Source organism: Podarcis muralis, chromosome 4 (genome assembly GCF_964188315.1).
Source record: "Podarcis muralis chromosome 4, rPodMur119.hap1.1, whole genome shotgun sequence".
In the NCBI taxonomy this organism is placed as follows: Eukaryota; Metazoa; Chordata; class Lepidosauria; order Squamata; family Lacertidae; genus Podarcis; species Podarcis muralis.
The window spans coordinates 55,947,849-55,968,155 of NC_135658.1; the positions used below are offsets into that span (position 1 = coordinate 55,947,849).

General features: G+C 41.8%; 1 protein-coding gene and 1 non-coding gene across 7 annotated transcripts in view; both read right to left on the reverse strand.

The window, feature by feature from the left end:
• The window catches only part of DSCAM (DS cell adhesion molecule), a 333,350-nt gene that overhangs the window by 118,885 nt on the left and 194,158 nt on the right, over positions 1 to 20,307 (reverse strand). For 5 of the 6 annotated variants that reach the window (XM_077927351.1, XM_077927352.1, XM_077927353.1 and 2 more), the window contains exons 4-11: positions 19,022 to 19,168; positions 16,600 to 16,878; positions 14,739 to 15,014; positions 10,448 to 10,744; positions 9,320 to 9,595; positions 8,238 to 8,516; positions 5,798 to 5,917; positions 3,326 to 3,499 (exon numbers count right to left, since the gene is read on the reverse strand). In XM_077927351.1, coding sequence (XP_077783477.1) covers positions 3,326 to 3,499; positions 5,798 to 5,917; positions 8,238 to 8,516; positions 9,320 to 9,595; positions 10,448 to 10,744; positions 14,739 to 15,014; positions 16,600 to 16,878; positions 19,022 to 19,168 — 1,848 coding nt within the window. Of the gene's footprint in view, positions 1 to 3,325; positions 3,500 to 5,797; positions 5,918 to 8,237; positions 8,517 to 9,319; positions 9,596 to 10,447; positions 10,745 to 14,738; positions 15,015 to 16,599; positions 16,879 to 19,021; positions 19,169 to 20,307 lie in introns of those variants that run through there. The other variant, XM_077927356.1, reaches the window with a different exon arrangement.
• Positions 537 to 613, reverse strand: TRNAI-GAU (transfer RNA isoleucine (anticodon GAU)). The gene has a single exon. It is a non-coding gene; the product is annotated as a tRNA-Ile (tRNA).

The following is a 20,307-nucleotide window of genomic DNA, read 5'->3' on the forward strand; positions in this document are numbered from 1 at the left end:
GGGGAGGGGGAGGGGGGAGTGCATGGCATTGCATGTCTATGTTTGTTATCTTAGAGCCAGAGGAGCTTTCATTAGATTCAAACAGTAACTGACTCTCCAGAGAGGTCCCTGCTCTTATTTGATAAGGGATGCTCTTTTATCACACATGAAACTGCATGGCATGATCAGACAAAGACTGTGTATAGCTGTCAAGCAAGGAGAAGCCAGGGTGGGGTTTTTTGTACCTGATTACTAAAAGGCACTGCGTTACTACTAATCTACAACTGGCCTGTTAACAGTTGCCTTGGAAAACTGCTGTTCTGCCTGATTTCTTAAAAACAAACAAAGCCCAACACTGCAAAATGTGAGCAATTCCTCATATCTTGTCTTGTGTGTTATACTGGACCATTCCAGATTAATTAGGACAAAAAGTCCTCTCATCACTGAGACAGTATATCAAGAAATCATAGAGTTTGGAAGGGTTGGAAGAATCATAGAGTTGGAAGGGACCCTGAGGATCATCTAGTCCAACCGCCTGCAATGCAGGAATATGCAGCTGTTCCATACAGGGATCAAACCTGTGACCTTGGCATTATCAGCACCATGCTCTAACCAACTAAGCTAGAGAAGGAACACACATTTTCAACCAGGGATTGATGCCACTAGTATGCCCTGAAAAGACCTGTGCTAAATCTTTCCAAAGCCTTCAATGTTCAGCAGTACTTAGTATTCAGAATCTTTCATTGAACTTCAAGGCGCCCTCAGCGTAGTGCTGTCAATTGACCTCCACCTCACTCCAAAACACAACCCCCATACAGACATGCCTTTTTTTAAAAAAAAACAACACTTGCCACCATCCTCCTCACCTGGCCCCCCGGCAATGTTTTGGTTTCCATCCACCTGCCACTTAAATTTGTCCCCAATGTAAAGTGCTGACCCACAGGTTTCCTAGATCTATGGGCCAGTACATTGCATTCTGGGTAAATGAAATTATATATGATTCTGTGAGGTTGCTGCACCACAGGCCTTGAAACCACAACCCTAGCACAGCTATTTATTTAGTGAACACAATCCTATTAAGCAAAGCAAAAGCGCCGTCATAGGAATGGTTCATAACCTTCATGTGCTCAGTGAATCAGATAAAAGTGCCACCCTCAGCAAAATCTTCCATAGCCTATATCCCTCTATTCACTAGTCTAGTGGGCCATAAAACTCTCCTTACTTGTGGTAATGTGTTTCAAAGGACTTCAGTAACACAGTGGTAGGTCATCACCTGACTGACAGACTGAAGTGCTGTGTTACCGATGCTAGGCCCAGCTCTCATGACACCATGAGTCCATGGGAATATTCCTTATGCAGCACTTCCACAAGGTAACACGCAGGAACCCACTATTGACCCGTCCAATAAAAGACAAGAGTGGCGTGCCTGGTTTGAGACCTCCAAGAGTCAATCAGGCATATTCACACTATTTTATTCCCTCTCTCAAGAAAGGAGACCCATCATTTATATAACAGCTTCTGCAACCAACTGATGACAAATTTGAAGGACAAAACAAAGAATATTCCTAAGTGTCCCCGTATTCTAGAAACTCAGTGTTAATCCAAAAGGCCAAATTATTATCTAAAAAAAGAGATAGAAATAAGAAAGTAGAATGTAGCTTAAAGGCATGAGCACGACTCTCCACCATTTCAATAGGGTAAAAAAAGCCCACTGCATTATGGCATGGTCCAGTCCTAGATTCTGCAAGACAACAGTGTACATGAAGACACAAAGCTCTTCCCCATATATAAGGGAAACCTCTATGCATGCATATTTGTTGAACTTGTCAAAATGGCTCATAATGTGGGAGCCAGCCATACCGCCACCTCTTTTTTGAGAAATGTGGCTATTTACTATGAACGGCCTAGTGCAGGAGCCCCCAAATGGTGGTCCATGGACTGACTACCAGTGGTCCATGAGCTTCATTTAGGCGCTCCATGGCAAGTCAGCCAGTGTGGTGTAGTGGTTAAGAAAAGTATTCTCGTAATCTGGTGAACCGGGTTCGCATCTCTGCTCCTCCACATGCCGCTGCTGGGTGACCTTGGGCTAGTCACACTTCTCTGAAGTCTCTCGGCCTCACTCACCTCACAGAGTGTTGTGGGGGAGGCAGGGAATGGAGATTGTTAGCCGCTTTGAGACTCCTTAGGGTAGTGATAAAGTGGGATATCAAATCCAAACTCTTCTAAATATGAATACGAATCTTAATTGCATTGCTATTAGGTGTTTCTAACATTAGGTGGTATTCAAAGCTAGTCTGACTCAGAGCAGACCCATTGAAGTTAATGGAAAATAACTAACTGCACATTCCTAACCATGCTACTCAGAAGTAAGTCCTGTTGAGTTCAATATTAGAAATAAAAGAAGCAATTAAGAATAAAATTAGGAATCAAACAGCATCTAGCACAGCACACTACAATTCCTGCAACAGAAAAATCATTAAGTGGTCCGCCAAGAGCATCAGAAATTTTCAAGTGGTCCATGGGGGGGGGGAAGTTTGGGAACATCTGCCCCAGTGATTACAGAACAAAGGATGCATGCTATTGTTGAGAAGTCATCAGTTCTCATAGTGACTGAAACAGGGGACCTTGAGCTGAGATGCTGTCATTATGAAAACTAAAAATAATGAATAAGCATCCCCTAGTGAAAGCATTCTCAAGCACTATGCAGTGATTTGAATCAACTCTGTCTTGGTTTAATATATCAATGTAACACAAAAGGTGCCCCATACCCTAAGACAACCTTCCCCAACCTGGTGCCCTCCAGATATTTTTTGTCTATAACTCCCATCAGCTGCAACTCTACTGGTTGGACCTGATGGGAGTTATATCTCCCCCCAAGTCAGTGTGGTGTGGTGGTTAGTGTCAGACTAGGACCTGGGAGACCAGGGTTCAAATCCCCCACCCAGCCATGATGTTTCCCAGGTGGCCTTGGGTCAGTCACTGCCTCTCAGCCTAACCCACCTCACAGGGTTGTTGTGGGGAGCAAAGGAGGAGGGGGAGAACCTTGTATACCACCTCAAACTCCTTGGAGGAAAAGGTGGGATATAAATGCAATAAATACATTACAATAAAACATATGGGAAGCACCAGGTAGGAGCCCCAGGTAAGACCACTCCAAGGGGCTCCAAATATGGTCCCAGAAGGTGACTGAAATGTTTGATATGAAGTCAACTCTTCCCCTCCCTTGTACACTTAATCTTCCTCTAGTTGTACCCAGCATTTTCTGTCTATATATTTAAATACAGGAGATTACAGATATGCCTTTGCAACTTAATAGTTATTACTTGGATCAGGAATAAATTCTTACTTTTAACAGTGAGGTACATGGACTTGCTGACGTCAGCCCCCACATCATTGCTGACCTTGCAGAGGTAGTATCCACTATCTTCTTCCAGCACATGCTTGATCAACAGGGAGCCATTTGTGAGAAGCTGGATGCGCCCATTCAATGCAATTGGCTGGAACTGGGGGACTCCAGCACCTATTGCAAGAATAAAAGGTGAATCGGAAGGTGGAAATAAGACACAAGAGGGGAGAAGAGTGTTACTGTGGACAGAACCAAACTCAAGTGACCTAGGATTTTCAGACCCCCACCACTAAATCGGGGGGGGGGGGGGGGGAGGAAGGAGAGACTGCTTTATGACAAAATGTTATAAATCAAATCACATAGAAAAAGGCGTTCTTATGATAGTTGTAATAATCGCTGTGAGCCAGATTGAAAATAAAGCACTTAGGTTGACAACCATATTTATTGTGGTTTATTGCAGTGAGCTGCCCAGAGTGGCTGGGGAAACCCAGCCAGATGGGCGGGGTATAAATAATAAAACTTATTTTTATTATGATTATTTAGTTCCCTGATAGCTAAATTATGCTCAATTTATGGTTGAATATCCAGAAATGAATGCAATCCTCATTACACCAAAAGGGGGAAAAAGGGGGGGGGGGAAGAATTAACATTGGGAATAGAACGCATAGCAAACAAGAAAAGAAGCACTGTGGGATGCCTCTGTGGAAGGAAACTAGGATATTTATGCTGCCCATGTGGTTCCTTCCATCTTGATATTTCCAAAGTAATGTGGAAGAAACCATTGGAAGTAGTTCCCCTGCCCTCGTGTACCAGTACATGCCAGCAGACAGATGTTCTTCAGGACTAATCTGCAGGCTATTCATGGCTTGCAGATGGGCACAACTCCTTGGGAAAGTTTTGCAAAGTCCCCATGTAAATCTTCCTTGAGATGATGGAAGATGATGGGGTAGGGCCCACTGCAACTGCATTGGCCACATCATTTTCATGGTGCCTGCAGCAAATAGCACTTGGAACAACAATGGCAAGTGTTGTCTACCTGATTGTATTAGAACAGTGATATTCAAGTGACAGTCAAATATGGTTACAACGCCAATGATATTGAACAGTAAGCTTTAAAAGGCTAACAAGCTAGCTGACCCATTGAGAAAGATCATTTAACCTACTTCATAGTTCTCATTCTTCTCATGAACAGCTTCCAAAACCATAAGATTTCTGAGTGCTTTTTAAAAAAAGAAATCAAAGGCTAAAGGGCACTGAGGTCTAAAGTTTAGTAGTTCAAAATAACATGTAGGTTCTGAAAGGTTGGAGCTGGTGTTTTTGTTTTAAAATCAGCTTTGATACCCAAATATGTCATAAAGAAAATTAGGTAGGACACCATCCACCATGTAATGCCTTTTAAGTTAAAAAATAAATACAATCTGCCAATTGCATATATTTGGTTAGAGTCAAGTGGGGCCAGAAATAATAATCTTGTTATATGAACAGAAAACATTAATGCATTAGGTAACTCATGAACTAAATTACTAGGTATGCTAATGCTGCCTGGCCTTTCAAAGGGCTGAAAGGATATGATTGGCTGTACTACCCATGGATTTCTTCCATTAAAAAATAATAATCAGTTGTTACCAAGGATGGATACTGGAAATCAGAACAACAATACTGGACTTTTGTTTAGTCTTCACATCAAGGATCTAAGAACACTGTATCTGGTCAACCAATAATGGGAAATGGAGAGAGGGAAATCAGAAACAGATAACATAATATACGCATTACTGGGGACTACCAAGTATGGCTAAAATATTTATCAAGGTGAACTCCAAAGTGGTGCCCTATTAAAAAATTAGTAAGGGATAATAATCAGCATGCAAAGAACTATTAAAAAGTGTAATAAGGCCAAGAGGTGTTGGGACTTGCAATGTCCCCTCCTTCAAACAGCAACCATACCTGCCCATTAAATGACAAATTCTTTCTGAAATGGAGGGTAGTTTCAAAAGCGGTTTGTGATACAGTAATGAGGACTGGCTGTTCCCTTTCAGACTGCATGCAAGCAAGGAAATTGCTGACTTTTGGCCACCAGCATCACCAACATCTTTCTGAAGAGATGTATTCGTTTAAATGTGGTAATTATACCGGGCACACAGAGGTATTAATCCCTTCTGTAAACTACACATGTTAACTGAAATAAAGCACTTCAGATTTTTCAATTATTGTACCGTAATTTTCTGTGTATAAAATTGTTGTGTTTTTTTTAGTATAATACAATGTTAAAAATTGGGGGTCGTCTTATACATGGATATCAGTGAGGGGGGCAGGCGATTGGTGGCAGCCGCGAGTAAGAGACTTTCAGAAGCAATTGGGGCAACCCCCCCATTTCCTTAATTTTGATTCCCCAAAAATAGGGGTCATCTTATACACAGATACACATCTTATATACACGGGGAAAAATGGCATCTTATCAGTGTGGGGAAATACCTTTGGAATACTTCCAGACAATTGTGGGGACCGGGTAGCCTTCTGCAGAGCAGTTGAGGATCACAGCTTTTCCATAAATCCCATCTTGATCACTTGGCTGAACCACAAATCTGGGAGGAACTGGAGGGGAACAAAAAGAAAAGAAAGAAGTGATGTGCAAAGCCAGAAAGAATGTTCTACTAATGATAAAGTCTTTTTCAAGAACTTAAGGTGCATTGAAGAGATGCAGATGACTTTAAAGCTCACTGAGTAACTTTTGGGAATGGCAAAATGGGTACTTGTTACAGTTTACGTAGGCTACCCATCCTAATTCAGATGGAACGGAGCTGGATAGCACCTGCGTATCAGTGACACCACATTCCACTTCCCTAGCAGTTTCGTATACATATTATACAACATGGAAGCCAAGACAAAACCCTGTGGGACCCCATAGAGCTATTAACATAGGACTGAATGAGAAGCTTCCAATGCTATTTCCTGATAATGCCCCTGATTGCCCACCCACAAACCACAGAATCACTCCAATAGACTACTGTGGTCAACAATAGCGAAAGCAGCCAGAGAAGGATTTTACCCTGTCTCTGTTGATAAGTTCATATAGATTTACAGAATGGTTTCCTTCAGCATACCCTAGATTATGCAACTTGATCATTCTGAAATTTATTCATTTTTGCCTCTCCCCGCACCCTTCCTCATAATGTCTGCTAGGGGCTAAAGTGCAGGCTGATTCATATAAATGTCCATGTCCAGCAATCTGTGGGTCGAGCCAAGCTGACTGCATGGCAAACCAGTTGTTTGATTACTCCATCACCAGCTCAGCTCGATTGTCAGCATACCAACAGTTTTGCAAATTAAATGCACTTCATCATGTGCTGACAGGTGAGCTGAGCAAGCAATGGAGTGACCACATGACTGCTTAACTCTGTAGCGAGCAGCATAAAGGGTTGATTCAACCCTCTCCTCGCCTATATGAAGAAGGCTATTTGGCCCAGCCTTAAATCTGCAGTTCAATATGTACTTGCTGCAATATTAAAACTAGAACACTCTGCATTCTAGTACACAGGTGTTAACCCCGTCAGAGTTGAAATGTTACTTGCATGGGCATGGTGGAAGAGCTATCTGGGACTGGAGGTAGTTCAGGGAAGGAGTCGTTTGTGTCCAAGGAGGAGAGCAAAGCTATCTCCTCCAGAGCTAGAATTAAGGTATTGGTATCTGTTGGGGGTCTTTCACCACAGAAGCTTCTAAGTGGGGCAACCACTATGGAAACTGTTTTCTAGGGAGTTGCTTTCTCTGTCCTTGTAGTCTTTGGCGCTCTCCTTTGACTGAGAGGGATCAAGATCCTGGGCTATGAGACTACCAGAGGCAGTGCTGATCTGTGACCAGCTGGACGGGTGTCACCTAAGTGCCACAGAGAAGAAGCCAACCACAACTTCATCAGGCAAAATGCCCCAATGGCACAGAGAGGAAGTTGACTGGGTGTGGTTGCTAGATTCTCCTGTTTAAGCCAGCTGGCACTTTGCACTGTGTTTTAAACAAAATTAACCTGAGACCTAAGGGGATTTTAAAAAGTTTGTTTCTTTTTATTGATTTATATTAAACTTGCATACTGCCCTTCACCCAAAAATCTCAGGGAAATTCACAACATAAAAATACAAAAGAGAAACACAAAATACATAATAAAAACAAAAACAAAGCAAAGCAATACCCCGCCCCAGTAATATTGCCATTAAATAGCTCTACTCAGGAGCCAATGGTCTTGGTTAGTGAACTTGTTTTGGCTCATAGGCTGCCAGTTGATGAACACCAAAGAACTAACACATCAAACCATAATCATGCAGACACAAGCTCAGTATTTGAACAATTGTGATGGTATTCTTAAAACACCAAGCAAAATGAAAATATTCCCCCAATAGCAGAACATAATTCAGATCATCATCCAAATTAAAAGTGAATAATTGGCACAGCGGGAATTGATCTATCCACAATAATGTACTGAACCCAAGAAGCAGCACTTAAAAAAACTCCATATATTAAATTATGTGGTTTCCAGCTGTACCTGAAAACATTTCTAGATTGTTGGTTAGGTTCCCATGCAACATTTTCACACAGAATAAAAAGCCTTCTGAGGTTTCTTTAAAAAACACGAAACAAAAACTTTATTGTTGTGTTTGTTCTCTAACAAGAGAAGAGAGATGCTAATATATTCAAAGTTGCTGGGAGCCACAAGCAGGATGTTCCTAAGTTCCTGCTTGCAGGCTTGCCATTGGCATCTGGTTGGCCACTGTGAAAGCAGGATGCTGAACTAAATGGGCCTTTGACCTGACCCAGCAGGCCTCCTCATATCTTTTTAAGCTTGTATGTCCCATCAGACAACTGTTATTGGAAAATACTGTTGACTTCTATCTAATTGTCACCACTCAGATTAATTACATCACCTTACCTCTCACAATTAATTGGCTTTGGTGCTCCACAGCTGCTGCATCATTTCGAGCTATACAGGTATAATTCCCATTGTGCATGAGGGAAAGATTAGAAATCCTTAAGGAGCTGGTGAAGTCAATGTTGTCAATGGTCACCCCAAGACTGGCTGGGATTGGTCTGCCGTCCTTCTGCCAGGTGATTGTGATTGGCAAATCCCCTGAGACCACAACACATGGAATGAAGACTCGCTGTCCAATGGAGAACCTTGGAAACTCAAAGGGCTGGATGAAAGGTGGTACTGAAACAAAAAGAAGAAGAAAATGCTATTCATTAAAGAACTGCGAGTGTGTTGACATTTTTGAAAATGTTGTGAAGTAAAGTGATCATAAACTAGACAGCTGGTGTGTAATGTAATACATAACAGTAAGAAGGTTTTAGTATACCATTTTTTATAAAATAATTAATTCCCAAATGCCTAATATTAAGGTGATTAGCCATAAAATGCTGATGTTTTCCAAATCAGTGATTTCATACCTTTTGTTTCTCCCTGAAGTTCTCCAGAAAACACTCAGTTTTAAATAGATTTGGGTTTAAGGCAATGGTGGAATTGTTAAAACTGCTGCAACCCTATACACACCCATCTGCGAGCAAGTCCTATTGAACTCAATTAGATATGCATGGGAATGCAAGGAATGACTCTTCAAACTGCACTGCTTCTATACTGGAATGTGAAGCTTTAGCAGTCATGACTGAGCTCAGAATCTGAAGGGCTAGCTAACAAGGCATGAGGAACCTACATGCAACATGGCTTGGCTTATCCTCAGTCATCTACTTCCATGATGCGATATGTAACACAACAGGTTCCCAGCCACAGCAGCATTTGAGCAAAGCTTCTGCAGCTGGTGCTTTTAAAGGTGGTTATGAATGGAAATTGTTGGTGGGAAACTAGAATAATATCTGAGGAGACACCAACTGATATGAGCTCTTATGCATTGGTGTTTTCGTAGACAAGAGTGGGATGCTTCACACTCACTGAAATGTGTTAAGCCAGACCAAATGCAATTCTTGGCTCCCGATTCTGCAAGTATGACTTTCCTTTACCTTTTACTGTCACATGCACACTCTGGCTGGTGGACAGCTGGGGCTGAACGAGAACATTGCATGTGTATTCGCCCTCATCCACTTCCTTCTGCACATCGGAGAGCTTCAACGTTCCGTTGTTTTCAAACGCTACTTGGCGATGGTTAAAAGGGAGCAGGTTAGAATTCTTATACCATTTGATTGAGTAGTATGGATAACCAATGACACGGCAGTGAATGAAGGTATCCCGCCCGGCTATTGCTGTAATGTTTTTCATTGGTCGGATGCTTGCTGGCCCTGTAAAGGTAAAAGGAAACTCTTGAAAATAATTTAAGGCTGTATTTAAGCAGAGGAAATATTAATTTCTTCTAAATATACAATTCTTTTAGATACTGGAAATCACAGCCTGTGACAGTTTTTACTTCAAAGAGCCACTTAAGGGGTCTTCCTAATCGTTTGGTGCTTTTTAGTTTTTCTAGCCCTACAGCAGGCACACTAATTAACTCTTCTGCTACGTGCCTGCATCCCTGGAATACACACATGATAAAAATCTGAGCTCAATTACAAATTAAAGGCTGGTGAAGATTTAATTAATGTCAGATATAGGAGGGGAAGAAAAAACAAAGCTGAACCAATAGTCTAGTATTTTTGAGATCATCAAACAACTTAATGCTCATTTTGATTTATGCAGAGTAATCGGCACTATGCCACATAGAAATAAACCAAAATGTCTTATATACATAGATAGCGACAGCAAATGTGAGATCTCCAAAGGAAGAGAAAGACATGCAAGCAAAACAAAAACAAACAAAAAATTGAAAACACATTGAAAAATATTAGCTGAATTGATTAGTACAGGGAGACAGTTTTATATTATATGGCTAGTGCAATCCTACGCATTGGAATTCAGAAATAAGCCTCCTCTGTGGTACTTATTCTGAGGAAGGAGAGTGCTTAGGATTATAGTCAGAGTGATATATTAGTAATATATTAGTTTCTACATGAGATTGCAGAGAAAAATGGAAACAGCATTAAAGAAGTCATTTTTAAGCATTCCATGGCAAAGCTCACAGCATGCAGTCATCTTCTCCTTTACTACAATGAGTTGAATTTGTTTGTTGTTTTTGGAGGAGCTGATTTGACAAGCACCTCTTACGTTTATTCGAGCCTGGTACAGGACGACTCCAGCAGAGTTGTTGGCAGTACAACGATAGACCCCGCCATCTCGGACCTGAGTGCTGGAGATATTCAGGTAGCTGACCACATTTCCCTCAGAGGTGATGATCTGGCTGATCCGGTGGTTGCCATCTTTAATTATGGGATCTTCATCTAATGTCCATGTGATTGTAGGAAGAGGTGTTCCCTTCACATTGCACATTAAGGAAACACCCTCTCCTGGACTTACCACCTTCTCACTGAAGGCAGAAATTATTTTGGGAGTTCCATCTACAGGGTGGAAAAAAAGAATCTAAGTCAACTGGGATGCCTATAAAGGAAATGCATGTGCCAAGCATTTTGGGTATTTTAAATCACTACTAAAAAGAGGCATAACTCTGCTCCTTCTTCTCTCTCCCAAGCCTCTCCACATTTCCCCTGACACCACAATTTCACACATTCCAGTTACCTGACAATGCTACCAATCAAGCTCAAGTTCAGATGACACATAATGCCAAACCAAAGTTTACTGCAGCATAGCAACAGGAACAAAATGGCGGAGTGCTGTTCCTAGATAGTTTAGTAATCAATCCTTCTTCCTGAGGAACTCCAGAATTATAGCTCTGTGAGGAGAATATGGTTCTTAAATAGCACTCTCAACAAACTACAGTTTCCGGGATTCTTTCGGGGAAAGCCATGATTGTTTAAAATGGTATCATAGTGCTTTAAATATATGTGTGGATATGACCATGGTCAAAGGTAACAAAAGTTCTAGGCAGGTCAAACTGCCAGAATGTTCCATACCGACACAACCAGACTAGTTGTCAATCTTAATCAATAATCCTCATAGCCTTCATGGAACGTGACAAGCACAAGGTGCTCTTTGAATACATAAGAACTCTCTGCTCATTCTGTGAATGCACAGGCCTACAGCCAACTGATGGACTGCTTTAATTGCTCTGAGCCCTTGTTTCATTTTGTCTAAGCTGAAGAGCAGAGACCCACAGCTCCTGCCAGGTAAAAAGGAGCATGTGAGCTGCAAGCGTCACATATCAACAGCAGGACAATGGTGGGTGGAATGGAGTAGCAGTGCTGCCTCTTAGTGCAGAGCTAGGTCATTGAGCCTGAGCTTCCACAGCCACACCCACCCATGAACTACTATGGGCAGGATTGGCAGCCACAGAAGCAGATATGTTCTATGCTTATGGTGATATTTTATTCTCTTGTTAATTATGCTATTTTAAATGTGCATTTTATATTTGACTTTCTTTTTCGTTAACTCTGTTGCATTAAATGTGCATTCTGCGGTTGACCTTTATCATAATGTTTTATCTTGAAATATTTAAGATAATCTTTTAGTTTCCTGTTAACTATGTTGCTTTGATTGTATTTTCTTCAGTAATATTTTGTTCTCAATTGTTTCATGTGATGTCTTATTGTGTTGTAAATCGCTTTGAGATTTTCCCCCCTTAAAGATATAAAGCAGTATGGAAATGGAAATCGTCATCATCTTCATCTGCTCTGCACCATGATCCACAAGCAACTTTAGCACTTGGATATTTTCTGCAGACTAAAACAGGAAAATATTCTAACAGGGTCAGATGCTGAGCCGTTCACCTGCTTTCTTTCCCTCTCTTGCTTGATTCTAATCCTATTTGAAGAAGTGAGGCAGTAGAGCAAAAAGTGTTTATGCCCGACTCCTTGGTGTGTGGGTGCGCACACACAAACACACACATGCGTCCACACACACACACACACACAGACCCACCACCTCCCACCCTCTCTCTGTGCATTAGCGCCGTCATCTCTCAGAAGACAAAAAAACCCCCAACAGGCTCTTTATACTGAATGGGAACTGACACACGACAAATAAATCAGGGAACATGCTCAGTCTGCACCTCTGCACCCCTCCCCAGTGCAAGGTTAAAAAAAAACAAAAAACCAGTGACAGGCTTTTTTCAGATGAAAGTAGACATTATTTTCCCAGTGAGACCTGAGTGTCTTTGAAATCATTCCTGCTGTCGTTCTCTGATAACCAGCACTCTCTCGACATCATTATAGATGATCAATATGCTCCTTAGGCTCTCTTAGTCACAGGAGATGGTTGCTGAGGTAACTAGGCCTAGGCAGGTAATCTCTTCCTTTCTTTTTCTCTGACTACTCTAAAAATAGTGGGCATGCCATGGGCTGCACTGTAGCCTCGTACTTTCTAGACAAATTGATTACTTTCTTTACTTGATTATTATGTGGAACAAGGTGTCAGTTTCATATTATGATTGCTACTGTTTCAATAGACATTTGTTCTACCAAAGAAAAAAAGTTGGGGGTGAAATGTAAATAACAAAACATGGGAATTTCTAGCACTCATAAGGTTTGTTTGTAACCACAAGGCTATTGCGGTTTTGTTGGTGCTTCTGTTTAACACTAGTGAAGGCTTTATTTTCTAAGACAGATATTAGCTAATTCTCACATTTTATTCTTACATCCATTGTCCTGTTCTAGTGTATCGTATGCATTTAAAAATATGTATCTTTTTTTAAAAAAAAGAAACTTTATTTATTTGCCACATTTGTAGGCAAAGCCCACATGATAAACACATAATATCACTGTTATCAGGGTTGCTCTTACTATTAAGCAACCTAGGCAGGTACATGAACTTGGAATTTAAGGCAACAGTGCTTTTGAAAAGGGGTGTGACCAGAGAGACTCTTCCCTTCTCAGTACTGGACTTAGTAGGGAAAAGACAAAGGCAACCACGGCATTTGGAGAGAGATATGGTACACACTGAAGTCATCATTGGCCTATCCTATTGGCACTATATTGTTATTTTGGTACCCATCAGAACCAAATGTACAGGCTAGATGATGTAAACAGCAGAATGTGCTTCTATCACAGTTCATCTATGCCATCTGGATATTATTCATTCTCTCGCTGCCAGGCCCTGGTATCACATATTTCCCATAAATAATTGGGGAAGTTAAAAATGTAAAATAAGAAGTGCGGTTGGACTCACCCCCGAGGGGATTGATTGGTGCAAGTCAATAATGCATCTGCACCTTATAGCGCAATGCTACTGAAATCCCAAGTTTCACATTGCCCTATATAGCTAACAGTCCTATGCACACTTACCTTGGAGTAAGTCTTTTCGAACACAATGAGACTTGCTTCTGAGTATTTACATTGGATTTGAGGCATAGGATTTGGCTGTTAGCCAAGCTGTGATTCAATAGACACACACAATCCCACACCTGCTGGCTCCCACACAATCCCACACACTGTAGTAGCCATCCAGTGTCACAGTTCTCAGTTCTCATCCTCCCCCTTCCATTCTCAACGACACTCATTTGGTGAATGTGACTTTCCATTTGGTTTCAAGCACCGAGTCAGTGAGGAAGGTGCTTCTCTGCCTACCCTGCTGCCCTATAAGCCACTTAAATGCAAAACTGAGATGCAAGAAATAAATATGTAAACATGCTCATTCTGCACCTCTGCCCAGAAAACTATTCCGGCTTTTCATCTACAGCCTTGAAAGCAAGCCTAAGTATTCAAAATTAGACAGAAAGCATGGCACAGTTTAAGAATTATTGTAACAATGGTTACTATGGCTGCATTCACTTGGCAGTTCATTCCATTTCCCTGCCATTTCTTTGTTAAATTCTGCATTATATCCGAGCTTTCACATGACATAAAAGCCACTTTCAGAAAACTAATGAAATATGGTGCGTGTTTAGCATTAATTTCTGTTATTGGATTCCAGAAAAAAATCCATCTGCAGACCCTTAACCTGGAAAATTGTGGGAGTAAAGTGACAGAATCTGGGGTGGTACACCAGCATACAGTTTCCCCCCTGCTGTTTTCATGGAGGAATAGAAAGGGTAGGGGAGTAGCAACGTTGCCCAATCGCGTTTGTTGCTGTCTCATGCCATGCCCAATGGTATAAGTGATATTGAGCACAACATGCTGGTACATTGGTCAAAAAGCCACCGTTCCATAACACAATGGGTACTGCAGTGTGAAAGGAATATTAAAAACACAACAGAAACTCTAGAATTACAATTAGGAAAAATAACACACTCTTCCCCACTTTTGAATGCACCCTAAACCACTTGAATTCTGGACACCAATTTGTCCCGGCTTTGCTCGCAGCAGATGCACCTATCAGCCCCACCTACTTCTGCAACTATTTATTTCCAAGACATGATCAGTTGGGTTGTCACTACAATTCACATTTTTATATAGAGTTTTTGAAAATACACAGGGCACCCTAAAACAGAAGACAACTGACCTTCTAGCACCACCTGAACGTAGTCTTGTGCGGACATCTTGTCCTTGCGTACAAAGCACTGGTATGCCCCACCATCGCTTTTGGCCATGCCATCCATAATAAGTGTTTCATGATTGATTCCAATGATCCTGACGTTATTCCCAGTGTTGATGATTTCACCATTTCGGTACCAGAAGAGTTCGTGGTCCTCTGTTCCAGACACACTGCAGGACAAGGACACTTGGCTACCAACACTGCTCTTCACTTTCCGCGGACTGATAGTGGCTTTTAGAGGCTCTACAGATTCAAGAGGAAAGGAAAGAAGCAATTAGGAAAAACAGGCAAGTTCATATTAGAAAGATGGCGTGGGAAACAGATTGGTAGGTGATCCAGTGAGCTGTAGCCAGTGGTGTATTCTGTGAAGGTTTTTGTGGTGTATTCTCTAGGGTTTTGTGAGCCCCATGGGCTAAAAAAAAAAAAGGGGGCTTTTGAAATGGGATCCCTTCCTATTTGGCTCCTCCTTGGTAGCGGGTAGTAAAGAATGCCCCCATAAATGTACAGAATGCTTTCCTTTACCACCCAAGAATCTTAACTTCAAAGCATCTATTAGAAGAAGATGTTCGTAGGACAAAGGATATTACTTTGAGGAAGCCCCTGAGACGGCACCCGAAATCCCCAATAATTTTGTTGAAGAGAAATCCTAATGACAGCAGGAATTAAAATTAAAGAATCCTGTGAATAGGTGCATTGAGCAGAGCAGTTCTGGGGGATACCAGGAGAGACACTATGGTGGCAGCCATTTTAAGTTTGGTCGGAGGAGTTGCACAGTGTTAGACAAAATGTGTTTCTTCCACACTACAGTCTCCTGGTGCATATCTCCAAGCAGCTAATTAAATATTTTTGCTGTTTGGATCTTTAATGCACAAGCCAGGGTATAACGCTAGAGTAGTTGCCACAAACAGGATTACCTTGTAAAGCATGAAGCAATTCTCACTCTCGGCTGTTATCAGTATACTACCCCTAGCAACAAGCAATGGAAAGCATGCATAGACCATTACAGCGTAACTCCTCTTTCAATGTTGCCATTAACAAAGAGTGCTAAATATGTGGAGAAAGCAAGACTGTGTCTTCTGCTTCAAACTCTGACATTGCACTCCTTGCTCACACCCCATGGGCACCTGCACACAGGCATAACTTGTGCAAAGGGGGAGCCTACTTGCATGCAGGGTTCCCAATTGAGTGAAATCCCGCATATTTTCTCAGCTAAGCTTCCCTTTTACACTCATCACAGATGTCCCGGGGGTTGCAGGGGCTAACATTAGGGCCAAGGAGTTCTTCCACTCCCAATTCTTGTGTCTATACATGGACACCAAAGAGGCTTGGATAGCAAGTCCCACTATCTGAACACAATGTGTTCTCATGAATTCATTTGTTAAGTGAGCGCTTAACACAATGAGCAATTTCCATTGATTACTATGGGGAGATTTCTAATGCATTCTTAACCATGAAATTTTGACCACAAAATGATGAAAAAACCCAGGAAAACCTAGTTTGCAAAAGGCAAACAAGGAAGGGTGAAACGCTCTCTTATTTGTCTTCTTTCTGCCCCTTCTTCGCCCCCTCCCACTATCGTTTCTGGTATAATGGCTGCCGTGGACCAGCAAAAATAACCCAAAGATAAAATAGCAATTCCCCACTGACCTCACTATAAAGAGAACCACATGGATTGCATTTGTAAATTATGAATTAAGGTTGCATTCCGTTCCCTAATATTTTATTTTTTCCTTATTAAGCAAAACCTAACATACCACATGTGTTTGCCACAACAGCACCCCTCCTGCACTCCCAGGTGATAAACTCCAGCGCTCTACGACGCACTTACGTTTTACGTGCAGGCGACCTATCACCTCGGCTGTGCCGTAATTGTTCCACACCTCGCACACGTAGTTGCCTGAGTCCGAGGAGCGCGTGTTTTCTATCAGCAGGCCTGTCACTGTTGGCCGGAACCGGCTGTCAGGCTCCCAGGGTACATTGTCCTTCAGCCAGCGGTACTTTGGTGCTGGGTGCCCAGATGCTTTGCAAGGCAGCTCCACTCGCTGTCCCGCCATGGCTTTACGGTGGTCAAACCCATCCAAAATAGATGGAGCCGAGTTTGCTGGGTCTAAAAAAGATAAAAGAAAGAAAGATAGTGGTTTCCAAGGGCCACAATATTTTAGATGAGGAACCATCTAAATTCCTCTTCTTCTAGAGCATAGGTTTACAACCAATGGGTAGAGACCCACAGGTGGGTCGCAAGGCTGCTCCAGGTGGGTCACAGCAAAGTTGATGCTGTCATGTTGGATTCCAGCTTAGGCTGACCAGACATGTATCTCCCAACTAGGACACATTCTACTGATGAGATGCTCATTTTATCAGTTTCCATGAGTGCTGCAATGTCACAGGAGAAAGGCACAAGCTATTTTTTCCTTAAGGTACGCATTTATGGCCAACCACATACTCATGCTTTTCTCCTGCCACACTGCCAGCCTACTTTCATTTAGAAGTAATGCTGAGCAATATGTATACTGTGGTACCTCGGGTAAAGTAGTTAATTTGTTCCGGAGGTCCGTTGTTAACCTGAAACTGTTCTTAACCTGAAGCACCACTTTAGCTAATGGGGCCTCCAGCTGCTGCTGCGCCGCCGGAGCCCAATTTCTCTTCTCTTCCTGAAGCAAAGTTCTTAACCCGAGGTACTATTTCCGGGTTAGCGGAGTCTGTAACCTGAAGCGTCTATAACCTGAAGCATATGTAACCTGAGGTACCACTGTACTAGCACTATTAAGTATAAATCAAAAATGAAAAAGTTAAAGCGGGTCCTATGTTGCACCTTTGAATTCAAAGGTGGGTCTTGGAACTGGACTGGTTAAAGACCTCTGTTCTAGAGGAATCAGCCACCTGCTTTGTCTCCTCACCCATTGATGTGCTATTAAAAGATGGGAATCATTGGCTTAACAGCATAACAAGGGTTATTTCCATGAGAGATTAGGAGCCCAGTAGAGCCACATGAAACTGGCTGCCTTCACAATAAGGAGCAGGTTTATTTTCCCATCTTTTGGCCCATCCCCTGACCTGAGTTCAGAGAGAGCCTACAATACCTGACTACTAACTGCGCATGGTGGACCTTCTAGCTAGTGATGTAGAGATGGGAACCACTATAAAATCTTATTGTTCAGTCTTTCCCCCCCTAGACTAGTCTGGAAGAAATGTTGAAAGTCTGGAGGAAATGTTGTTAGCAAAATTAGTGTTTGGCAAAAGGTTTCCACTAGCACAAAGTGTTACAATCCTCATCCACTGACCATAGCTCTCCATCCAAATAACGTCACATTTCTGTCTTAGGGTTGGTTCCATTTGCCTTAAGAACAGGCATAAGGAAACTCAGCCCTCCAGATGTTTTGGGACTACAACTCCTAGCATCCCTAGCTAACAGGACCAGTGGTCAGGGATGATGGGAACTGTAGTCTCAAAACATCTGGAGGACCGAATTTGCCTATGCCTGCTTAAGAATGAAGCTTGTGTTTATCTATTCATCCTTGGAAACATAATGAATCAATTCATTCCAGAGTCTCAAATTCATTGGAAGGGATTGTGATCTAGTATGTCAAACATGCAGTCTAAAGATAAACCTTGCTTTGGGGCATGGAAGACTGCAAAAGCTCATTAAGCATTCCTCATTGCAGGAGTGTGATCTTCCTTTTTCAGAAGATTGTTCGTGTGAATAACATCATAAACAGCTACTTTTAGACAAACAGGCACTTTTCCCTCTTCCATTGACTTTGACAGCTTTTCTGGTTTGTTAAGAATGGACTCAACTCAGCATGGTAGAGACCACCCATGCAGTATATCACTCTTTCCAAAACTTGCCTCTCCACTTGCCACACATTTCCTGTTTTAAGCAAGGCTGCCACTTCTCCTTTGCCACTGTTTTGCTACCCCTTTCATTTCTCCAGCATTTGGGGGTTCCTTGGCAAATGAAGTGTACAGCAGCAACTGTTAAATGAGGGGTGGAGAACCTGTGGCCTTTCAGATGTAGATGGACTCGCAAACCCTTAAGCCTGCCTGGCCAATGGCTAGAGACAATGAGAGATCTGTAGTTTCCCACTACTACCTTAAACAGATCTGGATCCCCCAAAGATGTCTACCTTCAAGCTGCTAGACAAGCAACTTCTCAGTCTAAAAGAGAAAAGCAAAAATTTTCCCAAAAGGCTAGATCCTGGGCAGACACAAAACAATGAAGTACTCCCCATTCAGCAAGTGTCATGTCATACCTGATACAAAAAGTCTAGCACTGTTGCTCTGTCGTGTTTCTCCAGTGTATCTGTGCCGTGTGATACATCGGTAGTTATACAATCCATCTTCATTCTGTACATCTATAATATACAAGGCTCCCGTGGATGTGATGAGAAATCTAGATCCTGAAAGACATAAGAATATGTGGAGTTTTACAAATCAGAAAAGCTTTGTGACTCTCCTACCCTGAAGAACTGCAAATTTTCCTGTCAAACGCCCAAAATGCACATTGTTGTCAATGATTAGACTCATAAATGATCAGTCGGTGTGTCACTACCTATCTTTAACTCAATGGCACTTCCTAAAGAAATATCACTTTAAAACAACAACAACACACACAGTATATTGTGGAATCGCTCGAGAAAGATATAATTAATTTAGTATTCATCACTGCTGCAGCGCAGAGAGTATAAAGATATTTTAAATAAAATGGAAGAGTGGAATGAAATTACTTATTAGATGTGAGTCAGCCAGTGAAAAATATAAAAGCATATTATTTTATGTTAGCACTAAACCTGAGTATGAGATATATCATAATTAAATGGGCTGATATACATAATTACATATGATGATATGAATAATAAAGCTGTATCAGACCACATCAGACTCATTATATGAAAAAGGAAAGAAAGTTTGGAATTAAAATGGGAGGGGGGGGAAGCCAATGATACTAAACTTTTATGTAACATTTGTATCCTGCCTTTTCTCCAATGTGCTTTGGGCAACGTACATAGAATTTATCCAATATTATTCTAACCACCACTCTATGAGGCTAAGTACTGTGGAAATATAGTGACTGGCCCAAAGTGACCCAGTGAGTTTTGTGACTGAATGGAGGTTTAAAGTTGGGTTTTCCTAGATCCAAGTCCCACATCCCATCCATTAAACAGCTGTAGAAAAATTCAAGAAGAAAGTCACGGCAGGATGACAACTAGAATTCACCAATTGTAGAAAATAGCCCCGTGCAGGCATGGCTCTGTGTATAGGTTAATGCAAGGACTCCTGACCGTTCTGATTGTCTGAAATGGCCCATTTGACTAATCCAAAAAGTAGACAAAGAACAATTTCACCCTTTCTACTTTCTGCAAAGTACTAGCCACAGATACAGGAAACAATAGCTGGAAACAGAATTTTAAAAAGGTTCTTGTAATTAAGGGTTGTTGATTTTCCAGGAATATTTCTGTCTCCATTCCCTGAAACCACTCATTTTGGCCCCCAAACTGAAACTGGCGAACATCCATTGAAGCCCTATATGGTATATCTC